The 23,946-nt window shown below is 38.0% G+C and overlaps 2 protein-coding genes across 3 annotated transcripts; both read left to right on the top strand.

Moving 5' to 3' along the window:
• The first annotated feature begins 1,789 nt into the window (after nucleotides 1–1,789).
• Nucleotides 1,790–10,310, top strand: LOC125178698. The gene is made up of 5 exons (XM_047883080.1): nucleotides 1,790–1,965; nucleotides 7,245–7,372; nucleotides 7,979–8,080; nucleotides 8,230–8,340; nucleotides 8,703–10,310. Exons 1-5 carry the CDS (start codon nucleotides 1,790–1,792, stop codon nucleotides 10,271–10,273), a joined length of 2,088 nt encoding a protein of 695 aa, XP_047739036.1. The 3' UTR covers nucleotides 10,274–10,310.
• A 2,465-nt stretch (nucleotides 10,311–12,775) lies between these two features.
• On the top strand, nucleotides 12,776–23,269 carry LOC108683467. 2 transcript variants are annotated; one of them, XM_018172781.2, is made up of 5 exons: nucleotides 12,776–12,878; nucleotides 18,527–18,620; nucleotides 19,205–19,289; nucleotides 21,660–21,742; nucleotides 22,387–23,269. In XM_018172781.2, exons 2-5 carry the CDS (start codon nucleotides 18,555–18,557, stop codon nucleotides 22,501–22,503), a joined length of 351 nt encoding a protein of 116 aa, XP_018028270.1. In that variant the 5' UTR covers nucleotides 12,776–12,878; nucleotides 18,527–18,554; the 3' UTR covers nucleotides 22,504–23,269. The 2 variants fall into 2 exon arrangements, with proteins under 2 accessions (XP_018028270.1, XP_047739047.1); XM_047883091.1 differs by lacking the exon at nucleotides 12,776–12,878 and adding an exon at nucleotides 15,629–15,816.
• Nucleotides 23,270–23,946: the final 677 nt, after the last annotated feature.

Genomic DNA, 23,946 nt, shown 5'->3' with positions numbered 1-23,946 from the left:
ATTGATTATAGGAAAACTTACAATCAAGTAATATCAAAAATTTTCGAAATCCTGTGGAAAAATTTTCATGCAATTTGTGTGTAGGGAATCTATAAGGGAAAAACTTTAAGCCTGAAATTAAAAATTTCTACGGTCTTGTGTCACCTGACTCTAAAATTAATTGAAATTACTTTTTCACAGATCTCTTTGCTATACAGTGACGGGAACCATTTGCTAGTTACTATAGTGACGGTAATTAACCATCTATACGTCTTGGCAATTATTACTGCTCATATCTATTCATTATTAATTACTTTCCCTGCTTGCATCGCTGCTGCTATAGTGAACTTTGAGTATTACATGTATTTTAAATTATATTCTGGCACATAAATTGACGCCAACGTTATTTCTTCTAAATTTGATCTTCGGTGTGGCCGTTAATAACCATATTTAGTTAGTGTAGCCGCTCCTCACAATATTTATTTAGTGTAATCACAACTCATTATTATTAACCACTATTTTATCAGTCCAGCTATACTCATCACGACCTATTTCCCTGCCTATATCAATAACCCAATTGGGAGTTTCCATGTATTTTCCAAATGATCAACAATTTCTCACTGGCGAGAAAGCTGTTGTTATTTGCTGAGACTTCGTAAATTGTTTGTTTGGTAAATTATTGAGTTCGGTGAAAAGAGCGATATACAACGACGAAAGAGTTAGGTAAAGAGAGTGACATACAACGACTAAAGAGTTAAGTAAAGAGAGTGACATACAACGACTAAAGAGTTATAGGTAAAGAGACTGCATACAACGACTAAAGAGTTAAGTATAAGAGAGTGACATACAACGACTAAAGAGTTATATGTAAAGAGACTGCATACAACGACTGAAGAGTTAGGTAAAGAGAGTGACATGCACAGACTAAAGAGTTAGGTAAAGAGAGTGACATACAACGACTGAGGATTTAGGTAAAGAGAGTGACCTGCAACGACTAAAGAGTTATAGGTAAAGAGAGTGACATACAACGACTGAGGATTTAGGTGATGTTTGGACGGAGTTAAGTAAAGAGATTGACATGCAACGTAAAGAGAGTAAAGAGAGTGACATGCAACGACTGATGAGTTAGATATAAAGTGAGTGATAAACAACGACTACAGAGGTAAAAAAATCGAGTGACATACAACGACTGAAGAGTTAGGTAAAGAGCTAGAGTGCAACATGCAGCGACTGAAGAGACATACATTGAATTTCTGCACGCATTGCGAGTATCGATTGATGGTGAGTCAGTCCAGTAATGATTTTAGATGAGAAAATTTGATACCGCACGAAGGGCAATGAAGGAGCAGTGAGACACATTTTATGATGCAAGGAAGCCTCTTATGTTATATGAATCCGATGAAACTTTCCGTTAAAAATGTAGGGCGCATGCACTCAGGTTGACATTTTCCATGGATGCGAAATAATTTCAACTAGAAAATTATTCGCAAAGATAGATGAAAAATTACTTATGCGGCAGCAGTGTTATGTGTATTTACAGAACGTTTAAACGTTGTCAATTTATTATGTCGGTTTCGTTACTGCGCAGCTTAACAAACTTTCTTAACAAGATCGCATGATTAAAAACAAGATCCTCATGCAGGAACACATCAATATAGTCTATCAATATCATCTAGTGTCAATCCTTCAAATATGTTCTAGATTTTTGAATCCATAAATTGAAAAAATAAAGCAATTTTTACTTAATTAATTAAAACAAACAGAAGTGAAGAAGCATAATTAAACAGTTTGAGGGTGCCGCCCTAGCACGATGGTCAGCCGACGCGCCAGCAGGACGCCCAAATGTGCGCGGTGCCGCAACCACGGCGTCGTGTCGGGGCTGAAGGGCCACAAGCGGCTGTGTCGGTGGCGGGAGTGTGGCTGTGGCGGGTGTCGGCTCGTGGCGGAGCGGCAGCGGCTCATGGCGGCTCAGGTGGCGCTGCGCAGGTGGGAACATTTTTTATTATTATATTATTAGGTTATTATATTATTTTATTATTATTATTATTATTATTATTATTATTATTATTATTATTATTATTATTATTATTATTATTATTATTATTATTATTATTATTATTATTATTATTATTATTATTAGGATTATTAATTAATTTTATCAACGGTTATGAAAGAATCTGTGTGCCTGTAAATATCTATATGTTTTAAATAGTCTCTAAAGAGGAAATTTTTATGTGATTTTTCTAATTAGTTTTTAATTAATGCTCTGCTGGGTGAAATGGATGTATTGTTTGAGATGTCAGCTGAAGATTTTGTTAACTCGTACTATTATTATTATTCTTACTAATATTATTTTGTATGAAGTGATTATCGCGACGTCCGGAACAAAACGTATCAAGGGCACGCTACAAACATAGGAAACTATATAGTAACATGTTGTAAATAACTTCGTCTTCGTTAGTGGTGTACAGACTGTGATGAGCTTACCACTAGTGGTTGCGCGATGCTTTACGCCAGCAAATTTTGAGTCATGAGTGCTTTTTCGTTTTTTTTTTTTTGGAAAAATGTTGACTGCCTTTCACAGGATAATGTGGCAGCGATTGTTTCCTTGTCCCAGCGACCAAAAGTTAAATTTAAACATATAATTACTTTGTTAATTTTCAGCGCAGCAAGTGATGAATAATGCAAATAATGGAACATTTTGGAGGCCACTATGCACAGTAGGCGGTAAATGTACTAGACCTCAAAATACAATTAGTACTTAGTTCTAGCATCCACTGATTGATCTGATCACCACATGACGTGTATTCACCGATTTTTTAACAACAGAAAATAGATACATAATTGCGTGCAAAAGTCGCTTTGTCAGTTCTTATGAATTATTAATGAAAAGAAATCGTAAACATTTAAATGAGTTTGCGAAAATTTGTTTTAGAAAATTAACCATCGCTGCAATGAACCAGTTACGCATGCGCTCATAGAAGCTCGATACTGAAGATTATTTTTCAGGTATTCAAATTCATTAATATCAATTACATTGGTTAAAATTATCGCGGTATGTGGCTAATTAAGACGACGTCTCTGGTACCCTTTTTAGTTTAAAACATCATGCACAAACGTTATACTATATTAGTTTTGCTTATGCTTTGGCTCCGCACTAACTTTTACGAAACCATTAACGCAAATTAACCTCAACATTAGCGTAAAGGTCATGCAGAGGTGATATATGAACGCGAATGTCATTGCCGTCCATCAGCGGCATTATAACGCAAATTACCGAATTACCAGAAATCAAATGATTTTTCTATCATAAAGAAATTCTTCAATTCATGTTCAAGACTTCGATCAGGGCTTCCTGTTGTATATATAGATATTTAAGCTTGCGAGAATTGATGAAGCCTCAAATCCGAAGATTCACGGACACTGCCCTTGAATTCTTTTAAAATTATGAATCTTTTCTTCCTTTAAACCATCACTATAATTTAGTCATATCGAAACAGAAGCTCGATCAGAGTTAACCGAGTTATCCAGATTTTAGTGCATGTGCTCTAAACAGTTTCTTTCATCAGTTCAAATCACCACAAATGTCTTTCAGAGTGCATATTATTTTCTACAAATTCAATTCCAAAAATAGAACTCGCTTATCGTGAAATAGGAAAAAGAATAATAAATAAAATTATTGTATTTAAATTGCAAATTTCCACGTTCATATGAATTGATTTATCGTCCGCTTGAACTGCGGCCACTATTCTGGTAAGAATAGCATTGAATTGAACTGGCAAGCTTTACTGTATCAATTTATCTTAGATAAGGAATGAATGCATCAAGTGCACCACTTGAAGCTTTATCTATCATTGAGATTATAGCAATTCGTGTACTTGTAGATCATCTGATAAGATAAGAGAAAAATCAGTCTTATCAATCTATTTAATCGGTGTAGCTTATCAATTTGGTGTGATTTGCGATTAATTTTTTCAACACAAATTTAAATAAAATATGCAAAATCTTAATCTACAGGAAGATATTCTTTAAAGTAACTTTGAGTAAAACTCAACTAAATTCAAAAATTTCTCAGGTGTTCTGTAAGTCAATGCAGTAATTATAATGTGATAAATTCGCATTCGTAGGAAGATCTGACGATCAAAATACTTGTGAATACAAGATAAATAAATAACGCCAAGTAACATTTTAATAACTTGTGATACTTAAAATAATTGTGCTCCTTATCCACGGCACAGTCGAGACTTGGTCGATATATTATAAAGAAAATCCAGTATGATGCCACAACGGCAAACCGTCGAATATTTATCTTGTAAAAAAAGCTGCCGTTGCTTTTGGTTTTTTTTTGTGATTAAAAAACGTAGACACATCCAGCAATGTTGAGTGATGGAGCCAAAGCATAAGATGATGTGCATGTGCATGACAGGCCAAATGAAAACAATCCTAGAAATAAGGAACCTCGAAGATAAGGACTCTTTCAAATTTATTGCTTTTGCAGTATAATTACGCATGAAAGAATATTGACATCAACACTGGCAAGTATAAAGTAATGTACTACGTATGTTTTTCTTCCTCTATCGGGACATACCTTTACAGCTATAGTATTTATATATTAAAAAACACCGCGTTCTAATCGGTGTTTTTTTTAATGTGCTGAAAGTCGGAGCTATATTTTTTTGTAAATATATAATTATGATATAAAATCTACAAAAAATTGCTTGGCAGAACTTAAGAGTACTTAATCAAGTAAGCAATTTTGATCTCCTGTTTATTGTGTATTCATTTTGAGTTTTCACATATAATGACTACGTCGATCCAATATTTGACTGGTTAAAATTGTGATGAAATTGAAATAAACTTTGCATTTTCTGCGTTTGAACACGAAACGCATAACGCCTTAATTTGGCTACAATACAGAATTTAGTTTAGAACAGCCAGCCGAAATATGTGCTGCTGTGGTCCTGGCTGTTATTTCAAGTACTAAATTATTACATTTTCTTCTGTATGCATATTGTGTGATTTGCATGTGTACGTATATGCGGCGGTTCAAATTGTTGTTAACCAACAGTATCTAACAGCCTGTGCTGAGCAGCAGCTGTAGCGCAGCAGTATCAGTTCACCGTGTCTCCCAAGAGAACACAACTCGCTATATTTTTTCCTTCACTTCGTAGGTAAACAAGCACATCAATTCAACGCCTGACGACACACCACCAATCTTGGTGTCAGCGCCCCCTCGCTGCCTTGTCAGCTTCATTGTCAGCCTCGGGGATCTTTATCAGCTTTATCAGCTTCTCATTCTTGCATAGGCTCTTATCGGCACCTCAAGTGGCGATTGTTTTCGCGTGAGTGTCTTTTATGAGGACCAAAGCCCGAGGTGTTAAAATGATGTTATGTGCGGGCGCTGTGAAGCGTTAAATAAATGGTTGTGGTTGTCTCAGTTGTGCTACTTGTCAGGGCGATTTTTTTCCTGAAAACAAATAAGCCGATCAGCTACCGGGTCCATGAAACAAGTTATTCTTGCTTAAAGATGACAAAATTTCTTAAAAATAATAGAATGGTAAACATATGAACAGGAATTACAAGAAATTTTATTAGTGATTTTACTTCTTCACCCATTCATTATACTACTCGCGCAACTCGCGCACCACTCAGGCAACACTCGTGCAAAATGTTTATTTATATCATCGGTATCGATAAGGTTATTGAAAGTTTATACGAAAAAAAATTAGCTGCCAAATTTTCAGCACGTAGTCTGGCTTTGAAACGCAAACAAATTCTCCCGACATGTGGTGCTGCAATGTTCAGCGAGTAACGATCAGCATGCGAATCGTTTCACTGCAACGCTGTAACATAGCGAGCATGCGTGACGTTATATAAGCTTCATTATAATAGGCATTCGTAACGTTATATAGGCTTCATTATAACGAGCATCGGTGACGTTATGAGCATCATTAAAACGCGCGTCTGCGACGTTATAATCCTCACTATAACGCGCTTCCGCCGCTGGCTGCGCCACATGGCAGCCAAAAGTAACGTCGGCATTGTGGCTATGGCGCCAGGTGAGGGCCATCGCTCCATGTTTGCCGAGCGTCGCAACTCTTATGAGTGAGTCGTCGCACCTCATTAGTGCCGAGCCGCTCACAATCTTATGAGGGAATATTTTACTACCGCCGTAAAAAACTCACAATCTTATGAGGGAATATTTTACTACAACCGTAAAAATAAAGAGGAAGCTCAGACTTGTTTATGAAGAATATTCGGGGATATATAATTTACGGCAAGCGAACACATGATCTGCTCCAACGTACGAGAGCTGCGAAGAAATTCGTAAATAAATTCCTGCGAGGATTTTAGTTGGGAGCGACGATTGAGAGATGATCATGTTTCTGATTTGTTTGGTTTGTTCAGAATAGGAAGTTTATTGGCTCAAAGCAAACTATTGGCTGTCATAACATAGTTAATTTGTTCGCAATACTAATCAGTAGATTTGAAGAGAGGTTCTGTCGCTCCCGGCCTCCTACTGTCAGACGGCATTAATAATGGGGATTTAAATCGGAATTTTCCATTCCATCAAAGAAAGAATCAGAATTAATTAAGTAACCGAGAAAAAAATTCATCAGAAATTTTATTAAGATAAGAGCAGACAGGAATCAGGGATAACTTTGCCCAAATATCGGTTCAGAATTTTCAAATTTACTTCAACAGAAGTAACTACAAGATAATCTACCAGCTGCATTACAATCAACATTACATCTTTAAGTATATGTATTGAACATTCCACCCGTTACTGGTCTCATTTTGTGTGCACATGTAACAGTGACAAAATATGAGTCCAAATAATTTTTCGAGGAATCTGTCCATTATGTTGAACTTTTTGTATAGAAATGAGATCTGCTGGATTAAACATTAAATTACAATAATCGCTTATTGTAGTTAATTCGTTAATTAAAACAATACTAACGAGGATTGGTTCTCAGAAATCGCTAAAGCATTGCTCACTTTGTACTCAGGAAAATTAATAGGTTATAGTCTATAAATTGCACTTTTTCACCAACAGCTCGAGCTGAGTGCGGACATAGAACTGATACCTTCTGCCGAGCCAAACTGTATAAAAATTACCCAGACACGGGCTAAAAATGCATCGCTAACTTTACAAAGTCACTTTCATTTCTCTGTGCGTGTGTTAATGGAGTAACATTAACGAACATTCGTTACATTCGTTGTCATAAATTAATAACGAATTATTCGCGCTGTCTGCTGCGCAGGTATCACGCGACAGAGGCGACCGGCAGGCGGTCCGACAGCGCAGTCGCGGAGCAGGCGAATCCTGCTGAACTGCAACAAACTGCCTGCGAGTCTGCGGATGGCGGAGTGACGGAACACAAACATTCGGGTTCGTGAGTGTTGATTTTTTTTTAATTTCTGGTGTGGTTGAAGAAATCTAATGCGTTAAGTTATGTTATCAAATTGTCAAAAACAATTTAAGGGATCTGCCAAGGACGAATCTGGCGTGAAGGGACATAGCGCCGCATGAAAACGTTAGCGATGAGAAGTTTACAGTCATGTGATATTATTCTTTAATTGGAAAAAGCTTTTGGATTCTTCAAGATTTTAAATCAGGTATACGGTGATGTTTACATTCTTTTCAGCGTGACAAATCAAGCGAGTCTGGTTTCATTGCAAGGAAAAATGCTATTCCAATCTCTAGTACCGAGATTTTTAGATAAATTTACTATTCACGGCAGTCTAATCACGTTAATCTCAAGGAAGTAAATGTTTTCTCATACACAAGAAGCCATAATTAACTCATTTAGGAGCCTTTTAGTTGGGGACAAAATATGAACGATAGCCGATCGTCGTATAGATTTCAGTATATCTAAAAAGCTACCGACTTTGCTCGAAAAAAACTCGCTAACGTTCTTAAGTGGGAATGTAATTATTATAAAAAATATTCCTAAATTTTCTTAATTCTTAAATTTTCGTTTTCATTCCTGACCAGATCTTGCAGACGCCGAAGGAGGCAGCTCCTCTGCTGTAGGCGCTCTCAGCTGCCCTGCCGCACGCGGAGGGCAGACCAGCGCCACCCACAGTCGCTTCAGAGGTGCTTAGCATCTAATGATTTATAGATAAATATTATTTATGAAATAAACGACAGTGAACAATCAGTATAATTACATTGCATTCTGTGAACCAGTGTAGGGAATGCACAAATAAAATATTTACTGTATACCATATTCTGTCCCATATGAGGTGGAAGACCGCGCCCTCACCGCAGCGTCGAGCAGCTGATGGCGCAAAAGAAGTCTTATCAACGGCACCTGAAGCAGCTGCAGGCGACACAGCTGGCGAGGCAGCTGATAGGTGAGGAAAAGCAACTGCACCTTGTTGCTCCCCTTAAGGGCATCGTCTAGAACTATTCAAGATGACAGTAATTCTTTTTAATATAAATTCTTTTTTTTTTTAGAGGTTAATTGATTATATTGATTAGTTAATAATTGTGTATTGCAATGAATAACTTAGGTTAGGAGCGGAGATATAAGGATGTATGTTGTAGGTGCTTTTTGTTAACTCGCCTCCGATCTCAAACTGAAGTAATTATTTTTTCCTTTACACCATCCATTCAAAATACAGTAGGACTTCATAAAAAAAAGTTTATGGAGTATATATCAAGATAATATTGCCTCATTATTGTCTGTACATTTTTCGTACAATTTTTTGCTCAGCAGAGCGGCGTGAGCTGAGCAGCGGCCGCGCCCCGCCGCAGCTAAGCGAGCGGCAGCGCAAGCGACGAGCCTTCGCCGACAAGGAGCTCGAGACGATCATGTACCAGCGAGAGACCGCGGCCACCAACGGTGCAGTGATGGCCGAGCCACGTCCTTCTGGTTCTCTTCTTCTTTCTATGGTTGCCGAACCACTTCCAACTGCTTCTCTTCTTTCTATGGTTGCCGAACCACTTCCATCTGCTTCTCTTCTTTCTATGGACACTGAACCACTTCCTTCTGGTTCTTTTGCATCTGTGGTCAACGAACCACTTCCCTCTGGTTCTCTTGCCTCCAGGAACCACACCAGCGAAATTCTTGCTAGGCACTGCCAATTAAATGCCCGTGACTCTATTAAGAAAGAATCTCTGTTCAAAGCTCCCAAAAGTGAGCAAAATGATGAAGGATTTTCTTCGGTTGGAAACGTCTTGGGTGCAGCTACTCGACCCGTCCCGAACTCTACTGATGCCTCGCTTGGGTTGTCTCAGTTGTACCTCATGGCGCTGATCGCAAGAGGCAGTCCTTTCCTTCACCCATTAACCCCCTCCAGCCTAAGTTTTCAACAGCCAGACAACACAAGTCACTCGTTAATGACGTGCACGAACCCTAGTCCACTCCTGAGACCCTCGTTTGACCTCTTGCCACAAGCTTCCCTCGCCGACAGTCTGCAGTCGCTCCGCATGCCGGCCGTGAACGAGCCCGTGACGCCTAACACGTTGTCTCTGCATCATGCCATGACGCCTCAGTCACCCCACAAAGATGGTGTGAATTTGCCGGTGCGACTACACCAACTGTCATTAAATCAGGCGAAAATACCGCTGGAAAGCGCGATAATCCGCGACGATATTGAAAATCACGATGGTTGCCATTTTTCGCCTTCAACGGAGTCCTCACGTCTAGACAACAGCTACAACCGCTCGTCATCGACGATGGCGAATGCCCCAAATTTGTTTGCTCTGCCCTCGATGATGGGGTTCACTCCTGTGACTCGTGAAGAAGGCACTGCATTTAAATTACCTTCCCACGGTTTGGATGTGAGTCGACATGCAATTGATAAAGACCGTCTCTATTTTTCTCCATTCATGTCGGCTCAAAACAGATGCGATTCGCAGCCCGAGCTCCTCGAATCTAACAAAAGCTTCCAAAGCTCAATCTTCTTAAACTTTCCGAGTTTGCCCACCTCGTTTGAATTCCCGCATCAAACTTTACAGAACTTTCACCGCAAAGAAACGTCTTCAGCACAAAAATCAGGCGAACCGTTTAACCGAAAATCTACGGAGCAATTTTGTAAGTTTTCAAGTGACTCGAAAACAAACCCGCTTACCAGCCACACGGCAGATCAACAGGAGCGGGAAACTAACCCTGCCAAAATTTCCAGTCGAATTTTTGAATATCCTGGCGGAGAGTCATGTTTCCTGCCCGATTTTGACCCCAAAATTGGAGTAGGTCCCCTGACCCCTCCTCCAGACCAACCCAGCCAGCCCACCAAGAAGAATCGTATTTCTTTTTCTGTTGAATCCATCATCGGACGGTGAAGAAGGGATGCTGTCACCACAAATTTGCAATAAATTTAGCACAAATCCATCATCGGACGGTGAAATAAGGGATGAAGTCAACACAAATAGATCATCGGACGGTGAAATAAGGATGAAGTCAACACAAATCCATCATCGGACTGTGAACGGAGGGATGAAGTCACCACAAATTTCCGGGAACGATTGTTATTTATATCAACGCGTGATAGTAATAAGGCCTATATAATTATATTATTCCTAACATATTTTGTTAGGAGCAATTAAGTTTCTAATAAATCAGGTCGTGTCAGTAAAAAACATGCTTAGCATTGAAAAAATCCGTTCTCAATAACATATGTTCAACATAACAATAACTCTCCGTCTTTAAAGCAATTCTTGTTTCTATAATTTAATTATTGGATCAAATAAATTTCTGGTGTTCTTCTAATATAATGGTTTATGCTTTTAAATGTCAACAATCGTTGTTAATGACATGTGTTGCAATAAAAAACATTACGTTTTGTAGCAATATTTATGAAAATACCCGTTATTAATAGAACCACATTTCATTCAAAACATCACGAACTCTCAGTGAGGAATCTTTTTAATCATTAAAAGTGATCGAAACCGAAACTCTTATTTGAACATCAACCTGCATACGTTCCGAATGAGGATGCCAGTTATTAAATTCAACGATTACGATTGTTAAGTTGAAGAAGCAATGGTATTGATAGCAGGACATATTAATTCTCACTAATGCATTAGATTTATTTAATTTTATAAGGATCAACAAATGAATAATTGTTTTCAAGCGTGTTTTCCTTTTTACTTTAAATAATCAGACTGAAATTTATTACAATTCTCAATTCTTTTGATGTAAGACTTAATATTACATATATTTGTTCTCGTGCGAATGATTACTGATTTGAGTGTTCCATGATCAGCTTATGTAAATAATGCACATGGCTGAGAATGAGTATAGTATGCCGTATATATTGTACTTAATATAGTCTTGCAAACTTTTGCATGGTGTTTATATAGTCACCATGACGATCCTTCACTATTAATTTGACGACAATCATATTACCAGCCCTTGATCTTCATCACTAGAATTTTATTGCACTTATTTATCCACAATTCCAGTTTATTGTTTGAATGTAATTACATTAAGTGATTGAGATATTCTTTATATAGGGTTAATCCAGTCACAACAAAGGATTACTGCAGTCATAAAACTTATTTTAATATTGCATTTCTGAGTTTACATAGAATAGCAAAGAAAATGCCTAGAAATTTTGCAATATCTTCAATAGACAAGTATAAGTAAATAGAATTAAAAATGTTTGCCACAAAAGAGATACAAAACATGATTCAGATAAGTAACGATTTGTTTCGTCTTAAATTCTTGATGAACAAGAGATTTATAAAGTGTTTCCGAGAGTTTATCCTTTATATTATATTGAAGTTTTCTCTGCGCGCTTAATTTTTTCAGTAAACTAAACCCGAACAATCATGTCGTGCTACTAACTTGTTAACACTTAATTTAGAACTCAACAAAGCAATCAATCATATCGTTCTACTAAAATCTTTTACTCCTAAGCTTTTAAACGATTAATTCTTTAAGAAATATCTTCTCCTCCTCCTTTTCCTTTTCACCAAAATATGTTATAAATAAAACCAATTGGCTCAATGATCGGCAATAAAGCTCGAGCTCAGAGATCCGTTTACTTTCTACGCCCCCACACCCTAGTGAGTCATAGGCATAGCGGTCCGAGGTAGGCATTGCATTCACTCAATGGGGCATTGTCCAAATAGTGACCGACATTTTTACCTGTATCATAAGCAGAATTTAACACTCACATGTGATTTAATCGGGCCACAAACTTGGTCAGGATTGCCCATAAAAGGGCACTTGATGAGCATTGCTGTTTGGACAAATGACGCATAGAAGTGCAAAATGTCCATTGCTGTTTGAACAAAGTCTTGGTAATTTCATTAAGAGTAATATTACTGATACGTTATTCGGTCGGGCAGCCAAATTGGGTAAGGATGAACCACAAAAGGGCACAAAGTACATCGCTGTTTGGACAATGCCCGTCACAATTCTCTCAGTGACAGAGTCCCGGCCGCTGACCCCCAGCCACGCTAGAGGAGAGCGGCAGTTGGTGGCAGGGAAGCAGTGCAGGCGCAGTGCAGTGCAGTGCAGTGCAATGCAGTGTGGTGCAGTGCAGTGCAGTACAGTGCAGTGCAGTACAATGCAGTGTGGTGCAATGCATTGCAATGCATTGCAGTGCTCTCTGTGTGGCACCTACCACCAGGCACGTGTGAGGAGCAAAACAAGTCAGCTTGAACGTATATTGAACACGAGTGCTTCAGACGAGAAAACATGTTCTTCTATTTAAGTAGTGTCGTGATATATTTTAGTGAACGATTTATAAAGAAGTTCTGCGAATATGAATTACACGGAAACTTGAAGAATTTTCATGCCACGAGTAAAATTGTACATAAATTTTCTTGAAAAGAATAACAGGTTGGAGTGAATATAAGTAGCATCTATAGTGCGCCTAACTCGTGCGCAGTTCGCTGAAGGAATTCGCTTGCGGACAAAGGACTCGCATGTCCTGCGGTGAGAACATCTTGTGTTGAAGTCATCACTGGTTGGGATTTTCGTTTGAAAAATAATTAACACAGGAGTCACAGTAACACAGGAGTCACATTAACACATTAATACAGGAATCGCATTAACACAATAATAAAGGAGTCACATTAACACAGGAGTGACACTAACACAGGAGTCACATTAACACAGGAATTTTCGTTTGAAAAATAATTGTGTGGGACACGGCTTTTGCTTTCGAGAAATCAATTGAATGTTATTTGTGGTGAGTCGTCGGCTATTCGGTGGCCGCAGATACGCCTGCCAAGAATTCTAATAAGATTCTTTATTAACACACTAACAGAACAGTCCTGATCAACACGTACATCAACACAGGAGTCAATTAAAAGGAGACACATTAAGACAATAATACAAAAGTAACATTAACACATTAATACAAGAGTCACATTAACACTTTAATACAGGAGTCACATTATACATTAAAACNTAGGGATACAACAGGATCAAGCACAATGTGTTACGTAGGGATACAACAGGATCAAGCACAATGTGTTACGTAGGGATACAACAGGATCAAGCCCAATGTGTTACGTAGGGATACAACAGGATCAAGCCCAATGTGTTACGTAGGGATACAACAGGACCAAGCACAATGTGTTACGTAGGCACACAACAGGACCAAGCACAATGTGTTAGGTAGGGATACAACTGGACCAAGCATAATGTGTTACGTAGAGATACAGCAGGACCAAGTACAATGTGTTACGTAGGCACACAACAGGACCACGCACAATGTGCAAGGGTGATCAAATGTTATGATGTAATCCCTGCTTTCCTCAAGCTATAAGGCGATCAATTCCTCGTCATGCTAAGATGAGATCACATCTCCGCCACGATGAGCGGTGTAAGTGAAAGTGCTTCTCATGACCCGACGCATGAATGCTTTGTTCGCTGCTTGCTCCAGCCACGATAATCACTGCAGTGACTTCGGCAGACTCATAGGGAGACAACTTCGTCCGAGGGACAACAAAAATTAGGGGACAACAAATAAAGTACTAATTATTCCACATAAAATTGTATTAATTTCAGCCTCTTTGTAGAAAGTTTTGAAAAATCTAATCAAATCTCATTAAAATATAACAGGATTTCTTAGAATTTAAAAATGCATTAAACCCGTGAGTAATTTACGCCACGATGCAATTTATAATTTATGTGAGTATTGTGAGCATAGGCGACTGAAGACTTTTAGTGTTATTATTTAAGCACGTAAATGTCAGCATTTTTCAACGTGGATAGATACAGGTTGTGGCCTAAACCGAGGTGAGGCATGCGTCACCTCAGCTGCTGAGGTGCCTGGGCCGAGGTGCGGCCTGTGTCACCTCAGGTATTGAGGTGCTAGAGCCGAGGTGCGGCATGTGTCACCTCAGCTATTGAGGTGCCAGGGCCGAGGTGCGGCATGTGTCACCTCAGGTATTGAGGTGCCAGGGCCGAGGTCCGGCATGTGTCACCTCAGGTATTGAGGTGCCAGGGCCGAGGTCCGGCATGTGTCACCTCAGGTATTGAGGTGCCAGGGCCGAGGTCCGGCATGTGCCACCTCAGGTATTGAGGTGCCAGGGGCGAGGTATGGCAAGTGTCACCTAAGTTATTGAGGTGCCAGGGCCGAGGTGCGGCATGTGTCACCTCAGGTGTCCTAATGAGCCTCACTAGCGTCTCCTAACGAGCTCGTCTAGCGTCCCACGCACGGGACGGCGCCCGCGTCACGGGTCGCCGCCGCTGGAATGTTCCTGAGAGGCGAACGGACCCGGACCCACCGGGTATACGGGTCCGACTAATGAAGTTCGGGTCCAATGATCCAATCAGGGTCTAACTATAAACTAATGAAGTACTTTATCTAACTAATGAATGTAACTTAACTAATTAATTAATACATTTCTTCATGTCTAATGACTCAGGACATGCCAACGTCTTGAATGTAAATTCTATATACGATTTATATAGGTTATGACGATCTATGTGAATCAGACAAATTTTATTATTTTTGTTTCTTTAAACATATAGTGATCAGTGCAGCACTGAAATGAAACGAGACCCTCAGACATCAACTTTACCCTCGCTTTACCCTCACTGGAGTCCTAGTGGGAAATTCCCTGGGAGTTTGTGGGAAAATCAATATTGGCCTCTCGAATTCAGAAGCCTGGGGAACAACGAGTGCGTGGAAAACTATGTTGTGGTAATGCCGGGCACGCATTGTGGTGCATCTTATATACGCATGTACGCTTCGTGGAAAATATTTTATCAATTTTATTATTTTCAAGATTTTGTCAATATTTTTTGATAGGCAAATCTATTTTTTTGTATACGGTGAATCTGAACGATGCATTAAAACTCAATGTAATGTTAGTTTATCACAGCTGGCAAATATATTATTCTATTAGTTATGATTAATTTATGAGCCTTCCAATAACAAATGATGAATGATGTTGGCTTACTAATGTTGTTGACGTAGTTTTCGAATAGCTATTTATAGGTGCTATGAGATACTGCAGTAGCGCCATAGGCGGCGATTGGGCGCGCCATGTAAGATGATAAAGAGAAAATGAACTTAAGTTCCACTTAATGTTTATGCACTATAACTGTTACTGACCGATGGAGGTGGATAGAATTGGTCAATATGAGAGGTCATTATACGGGGGTGTGAGGACAATATGAGAAGGTGAGGGATCAAGGTAATTGGTGGAGTTGTCAAAATAAGTGGTCAAGTACTGTATTTTCCTTTTTTACAGGATGAAATAGTTGATTTAAATAAACACAGCTCTCATACAGCATCATTAAAGACCACATATAATAAATAAGAACTAGAGGTAATTCTGTGGAGATAACCACCGATAACAGATAATTAAAGCGGTGATAATTTGCCTGCTGCTAAACAGGATCTCCAGCTTCAGAGGTGAGCACGTCTCGGCAGCTTTCATTTCTCCGTCATATTTCCATATTATTTTTTATTTTTTAGATCCTTGCATATATTGTCAGAGAATTTTTGTTCATGAGGACTGAAAAAGACAACTAATGCCAGCGATTTTTTAACAATTCTAAACAACTGGTTCAGACAATACTCAACTTTTAGTTATTTACTAGTTACAGTTAGTTAGTAACTAGTTACAGTTAGTTAGTAACTAGTTACAATTTGTTTGTACCTAGTTACAGATAGTTTGTGACTAGTTACAGTTAGTTTGTGACTAGTTACAGTTAGTTTGTAACTAATTACAGTTAGTTATGTACTAGTTACAGTTAGTTATGTACTAGTTACAGTTAGTTAGTAACTAGTTACAGTTAGTTAGTAGCTAGTTACAGTTTGTTTGTACCTAGTTACAGTAAGTTTTTGACTAGTTACAGCTAGTTTGTGACTAGTTATAGTTAGTTTGCAACTAGTTACAGTTAAGTATGTACTAGTTCCAGTTAGTTATGTACTAGTTACAGTTAGTTAGTAACTAGTTACAGTTTGTTTGTACCTATTTACAGTTAGTTATGTACTAGTTCCAGTTAGTTATGTACTAGTTACAGTTAGTTAGTAACTAGTTACAGTTAGTTAGTAACTAGTTACAGTTAGTTATGTACTAGTTAAAGTTAGTTAGTAACTAGTTACAGTTAGTTAGTAAGTAGTTATAGTTTGTTTGTACCTAGTTACAGTTAGTTTGTGACTAGTTACAGTTTGTTTGTACCTAGTTACAGTTATTTTGTAACTAGTTACAGTTAGTTTGTGACTAGTTAAAGTTCGTCTGTGACTAGTTACAATTAGTTTGTACCTAGTTACAATTACTTTGTGACTAGTTACAGTTAGTTTGCGACAGTTACCGGTAGTTAGTAGTTACCGCTAGTTCGTAACTAGTTACAGTTACTTTGTAAAGGATAGAAATAGTTGGGTATTTTAATGTTATGTTGTTAATTCTGAGGATAGCAGTGATTCAGAGTTTGACTATGCATGTCCTATAGATGCGGTAATGTTAAGCGAGAGTAACCCCGATGAAAGTAATAACGAGTGTACATCTGTGTCAAATTGTACTGCCGTAGAACTTGAATTGTGTAGTGATTCATTGTTTGATGCTGATTTGGTCATTGAATTCAAGGAGTTGCGTGATAAATATTTGTATCATGTTGCGAGTCATGTCAGTGTTGATCAGGTTGCGGAGGCAATTAATGAGGCTGAACGTAGTGTCTTGAATTGGAGTTTCAGCAGCGAAGAGATTGATTTTGTTCTACCGGAAGAGAGTGCACCCAGATATTCAACGCGAGAACTGGATGACGACGATGCATCTATGCCGGATACGGTAGACAATGTTTCTCCAATCATTGCAGAGGACTCCAACAGTGGAAGTAGCAACGGTTCATTGAGTAGCTTTCTGCTGTGGTTAGAACAGTCGTTGCTTGTACATGGAGAACTTGTTGAAAGAATTACTAATGTGTCGCAAACGTTGAATGATGCGTGGTTAGAAGAGGTCACTGATATTTTATCATTAGGAGACTTACATGCGCGAGATGACCGAACGGATATATTAACCAGAATGAGCAGACATGTAATCATGTACGTGAATCTATAGCAGATTATAGACAAAATGAAGGTCTTTTATGGAGAACTCGTTTTGAACCTAATGATAATGATGAGGTTATTGATGAAGCGTCGGATAGGATTGAGGAGCTGCCCGTGGATAGCTCGAAATTGTGTCGAAGAGTAACGCGTTCGCAAGGACCTGTACAGGAATATCCGAATGTACAAAAATCTACCTTAGAATATAGAATTAAGTAAATCTTAATGTTTTGTCCATTTTAGCGTGTTGTTTTTTGAATAAAGTCTTAAGTGAATTTTAATGTGGTAGTTGAATAGATAGTTTCTAACGAGGTTTTGAATTGTGTTGATTCCTGTGATAAGTATTGAACGGATGCGATTTAGGATGGTATCGGTGTAAAAAAATTGTAAATATCTTTGTATAAAGTAGCGTTATTTTTAAGTGCAATGTGCCCATTACACTTGTTGGGGGGCAATATGTAAAGGATAGAAATAGTTTGTTATTTTAATGTTATGCGAGGCGATAATTTTTGTTCCAAAATGGTTTATTATTTTGAATTTGTCATTTTAGTTTAGAGTTTACGGAAGGCTATATATAAGTGCGGAAGGAGAAGGTGATAAGATTATTCTGTTGTGGAAAGCCGGAGCGGAGGTATGTGCTGCGTTAGGATGTGGACATGTAAATATATACGTGAATAGATTGATGTGAACAAATTGTGTAAATACTTAGGTTATATATGTATGAATACTTTAATGTTTGGGTTACTATTATTTATCTGCTTTGTTTGTTTCTTTTGTAGGAAAGCCTCGAATCTCGAATCTCGAACCTCAAATCTCAAATCTCAGAGTCAAGAGTTAGTCTCGAAAGCCATGCATCCAAGATGAAGTGTTAAAGTGTTAATGTGCCGAAGTTATTATATATTATTTATTGTGTTCATTGAAAGTGGAATAAACTGTTTTAATAAGTACTCGTTAATATCCAGAACCTATACGATCCTGTAGGCTAGTTGGGTGTTCAGAGAGCCCCAACAACTTACTAACTAGTCTCAGTTAGTTAGTAACTAGTTACAGTGTTCTCATTAAGAGACTTGTGCAGCCCCCCTCCCCCACTCCCCGCCCTCGAGATGCAGCGTCTGAGGCTCCCCCTGGCGTCGGTGTTGCTGCAGCTGCTATGCCTCGCTGCGGCTCAGGTGACCTCCTGACCCTTGACCTCCCTCACCCCCTATGGGTTGCATTGTTACCAGAGGTGGGCAGTAGCGCGCTACATGTAGCGGCCGCTACTGGCGGCCGCTACATTTTCAGTAGCAGTAGCGGCGCTACATTTAAGGCAATGATGCAATAGCGGTAGGCCCTCTACATTTAGAGCATGTAGCGGTAGCGGTAGCGGCCGCTACATTTCAAAGGAGCGCTGCCCAGCTCTGATTGTTATCATGTTATTATACTTACTTACTATACATAACTAACAAAGTCTTATTTAAATAAAAATTCATGAAATTCTAGTTATAATATCAAATTTTGTGTCACAGGAAGATCAATTTTTATGTGCGTTTTGGCGTGTGAGTTGATTTCGTGGAGTCGTGATCGTTCAATTGTTATCAGAACGCGCACCTGGTTTTATCCATTATAAAAAAAACACCATTTTGTTATACACCGACCAAAATGAGAACATAAATTCCATAATAATATATTCATACGAGCAGTGTTCAGTATAACATAAATGTTAATCAGTTTATTATGAGCATTCCTAAGTCAACCTAACCTGGGCGCTGGGCAGGAGGGCGCCGTGGCAGCGAGGTGTGGGCGCCGGTGCGTCAACAGATATGGCATGGAGATCTGCTGCGACGACACGCCGCTCAACTGTGAGTCCTATTCAAATAAAAACGCTCATAATAGTACTGGATTTATCTCATATATCTCAACAGTGGGTCATGTTGAAATAAAAACGCTCGTAATACTGAATTCATCTCAACAGTGAGTCATGTTCAAATATTAATGCTCGCAATAATAAATTTATTTTAACAGCGAGTCATGTTCTTATAAAAACGCTCGTAGTACTGAATTCATCTCAACAGTGAGTCCTGTTGAAATAAAAACGCTTGCAATACTCAATTTATGTGCACCATATTTTCAATGATATAATTCGATTGAATTTTAATATTTTTAAAAGTGCCAATAAAATGGCATCCAGGCAACAATTCGCAGTTTTATTGGTCAAAGGCCATTCACCTGCTTATGTCTCTTGGCTATGACATTCCTGAGGAACATTTGAACAGGTGAACGAGTACAAGTTCAAGATTTTGTGCTCTCTGAGTGCCTACTATTATTATAATTGAAATGTACGTCATTTGACGATTTTTACTATTTATAAACGATAGATAGAAGTATTCACAAGATATGAGAAATCAAACCTGAAGCAAATTGAACTATGAATAATATACGTTTAAAAGTTACTTTTTAAAGACAACACTTCCAAAGAATCCAGTGTCTCCAATCTTAAAGATGTACCATGAATTTCTCATTTAATTTTCGAATATTAAAAAAATTAATTTTTCAATTTTTTAATATATAAATTTTTTTTAATATTTAAATTTTTTTCAAAATTATTTATTCTATTAATTGATTCATGCATTGCTTCTGACTTCACACAAGTGTGCAAAATTTCAGATCAATTAGACAGGTAAAAGTGTGTCAAATATCAGTTTTAAGATTTGTAGCTGACAAAATTATTTTTTCAATTTTTTAATATTGAAAAAAAAATTTAATTTTTAAAATCATTTATTTTGACATTTGATTCATGCATTGTCTCTAACTATAAACAAGTATGCATAATTTCAGATCAATAGGATAAGTAGAAGTGTGTTAAATTTTTATTACAAGATTTGTAGCAGACAGACAGACAGACAGACAGACAGACAAACAAACAAACAAGAAGTGAAGTTAAAGAGAAGTGTTGTAAAATAGAGTCGATTCTGATTTTGAGATGCATAGTAAAACGTTGAACTCATCCTTAATGAAATTTTTCAACATCAAAGAAAATTTCATAGAATTTTTTGCACCATCAGAATGGTAATAATATGCGTCTAAAAATTAATTTGTACAGACATTACTTCTAAAAAATACAGTGTCTCCGATGTTACACATCTACAATGGATTCATAATTTTATTTCCATATATTAAAAAAATTAATTTTTAATTTCTTCTTTAATATATGAAAAAATTAAATCTTCAAATTATTTATTGTGTCAATTGATTCATGCATTGTCTCCGACTTCACCTAAGTGTGCAAAATTTCAAATCGATTTGGCAGGTAGAAGTGTGTTAAATATCGATTATAAGATTTGTAGAAGACAAAATTATTTTTCAATTTAAAAAAATTATTTTCAAAATTATATATTCTGTCAATTGATTCATACATTGTCTCCGACTTTATGCAAGTGTGCAAAATTTCAGATCGATTGGAGACGTTGAAGTGTGTTGAATATCGATTATAAGATTTGTAGCAGACAAACCAACAAACAAAAAGTGAAGTTGAAGAAAAGTGTTGTAATAATAATATACGTTTAAAAATTACTTTTTAAATACAGCACTTATAAAGAATCCAGTGTCTCCAATGTTAAATATGTACAATGAATTTCTCATCTTATTTTCGAATATTAAAAAAAATTAATTTTTCAATTTTTAAAAAATTTTTTTTAATTATATATTCCGTCAATTGATTCATGCATTGCCTCCGACTTAACACAAGTGTGAAAATTTTCAGATCAATTGGACAGGTAAAAGTGTGTCAAATATCAGTTATAAGATTTGTAGCTGACGAAATTATTTTTTTTAATTTTTTAATATTGAAACAAAAAATTTTTTAATCATTTTATTTTGTCATTTGATTCTTGCATTGTCTCCAACTTTACGCAAGTGTGCAAAATTTCAGATCGATAGGAAAAGTAGAAGTGTGTTAAATTTCGATTATAAGATTTGCAGCAGACAGACAGACAGACAAACAAGAAGTGAAGTTGAAGAGAAGTCTTGTAAAAAGAGGCGGTTTGCTAGCGATAAAGTTCCGGTGTCAGCAAGAATTCAGGGGCTAAACTAATTATCTGTACCATAATTAAGGTTATTATAAATTTAGAACCGGACAGAGCAGAAACATCTTTCATTGAATTAAATTTATTTTTCTATTCAATTTATGAATAGAAAAAATATAACAAGACTTAACGCAACCAAACCTGTAGCGGAGCTGAGGTGTCCACCCATGCCGCGCATCCTGCCGGACTGCAACGACCCCATCCTCGTGGTTAAGGACATCGGCCCAAAGGTGGGTCATCCTGACGGTGAGTGAGGTGGTCCTGGTGACGGTGGGTGAGGTGGTCCTGGTGACGGTGGGTGAGGTGGTCCTGGTGACGGTGGGTGAGGTGGTCCTGGTGACGGTGGGTGTGGTTGGTCCTGGAGACGGTGGGTGTGGTTGGTCCTGGAGACGGTGGGTGTGGTGGTCCTGGTGACGGTGGGTGTGGTGGTCCTGGTGACGGTGGGTGTGGTGGTCCTGGTGACGGTGGGTGTGGTGGTCCTGGTGACGGTGGGTGTGGTGGGTAGTGCTGGTTTTTAAATGGGGAGCCAGAAACTGTGACGCAAAAATGGACTACAAAAAAAAAAAGATGATGCATCCTTCTTACTGATATAAACAATGATGATCGTACTTTATGAATGTCAACATTATAATCATGGACAACAAAGATGATTGCTCTCCATGATCCTAAATTATTTACGAGTGAACAAGTGATGAAACTGCATGCAAGGAGCTCGTGTTCATGTATTAAGGCGTGTCCCAAGGCTCCTATTAGACGAGCCCAGATCACAATATCTTCCCAGCTTGTTGCATCAGTACCTATACATTGAAAATGAATTGCTCAACAAATAATAATATAATATAATAATTTACCATGCATCGTCCGTCCTGTACAGAAATGCCTGAGCGACAGGGATTGTAGTTCAGACCAGCGCTGTTGTCCCGACACCTGTGATCCCGACGCTACGATCTGCATGCCGGGCCAGCGCAACTTGCACTTCCTCTTCCCGTAGCGCTTGTTAAATCGTCTGAATGTACATCATATATTTACGCAAATTGTGCTCTTTTAGCCTCATTAGCCTTAACGCTTGTTAAATCGTGTGAATGTGCATCATATAATTACGTAAATTGTACTCTTTTAGCCTCATTAGCCTTAACGCTTGTTAAATCGTCTGAATGTACATCATATAATTACGTAAATTGTGCTCTTTTAGCCTCATTACTACGCACATTTGCTCGATAGTTTCATGTGTGATGTACTTTAGCAACAAAGCACGCAATTTCACGTGAAATTTCTAGCCCGAAATTTGATTCAGCGCAATTTTCTGTTATACGGTAAATTTTTTTCAGTTTTAAGGTATCAATTTACCTTTGTATTTCGTATGGGTTCTATATTCTACTGCCATTGAGTGAAACAATATTTCTACACGTTTATCCATCGAAATTGAGCTGCTTAATGCAAAAATGACGCAACCAAGTCGGTGCGTCATTGTGCTTCTGACCTAACCAAATTCGGAGACCGTCTAGGCTTTGACCGAATAGTAGCTACACTCGGCGCAAAATTATTCTGGGTCTGATTGGCCACCCGATCGAAATAAGTTTCTGGTCAGATCGAAATCAGTTTTCTTTATGATTTTATATTCGCCAGAGTGTATGACAAGGTTTTGCCGAGTCGAGTCATACCGAGCTAGTAAGCTGCCCAGATGCTGCCTTTGGAACCCTAAGCGGAAGCGGACATAGAGAAGCTGATTTACGTGCTCCCCGAATCCTAGGCGGCCCTAATGCAGGGTCGCGCACGCCTCTAAATTTTGTTAGGTTATTAAGAGAACGTTATAATTATTATTTTTATAATTATTGCAGTAACGTAAATTATTGCTCCTACAATTATGAATAAACTTGTCCTCATAAGAAAGAGGCGATGCTTTCAATAACCTTCGTAATCTTGCAGTAGAAGTGAAGATGTCAAGGAATTGTTGGGGTCTAAAAACATATCAGTCTCCCCATGTGTCAGCTGAGTACGTATATACTGCCGTGTTTTTGGTCTACAGATCAAGCTTTAATTTCATGGAATTTCATTAAAATTGTTTAATCATGACTTAATCAAATTACTTAATCTGGTGGAAGTTTGCGGTAACGATAATTCTATGCATTCCATTTAACAAATTAATTTTACTGTGTGTGGTGGATTGCGTCATTATATGGATCATCCTGTGTATTGTGCCAACAATGGTGCTCAATAGAAGTTTTTTCTGAAATTTAGTTTTAATCATCAAATTTATCGACATGCGATAGAATTGTTACCGAAATTCCACCCTCACAGATAGCACCAGAGATGGTCCCCGTAATTTGATGATCAATATAAAAATTAATAATAATTTTTTTTATTTTTTCGAATGCCTCAATCTCAAACTGACCATTGACGCTTATCAATTATTGCCAGGCAACCCTGATATATT

The sequence above is a fragment of the Hyalella azteca genome, unplaced genomic scaffold (assembly GCF_000764305.2).
Source record: "Hyalella azteca isolate HAZT.00-mixed unplaced genomic scaffold, Hazt_2.0.2 contig1595, whole genome shotgun sequence".
Classification (NCBI taxonomy): Eukaryota; Metazoa; Arthropoda; class Malacostraca; order Amphipoda; family Hyalellidae; genus Hyalella; species Hyalella azteca.
This window is presented reverse-complemented; position numbering and strand designations above follow the sequence as displayed.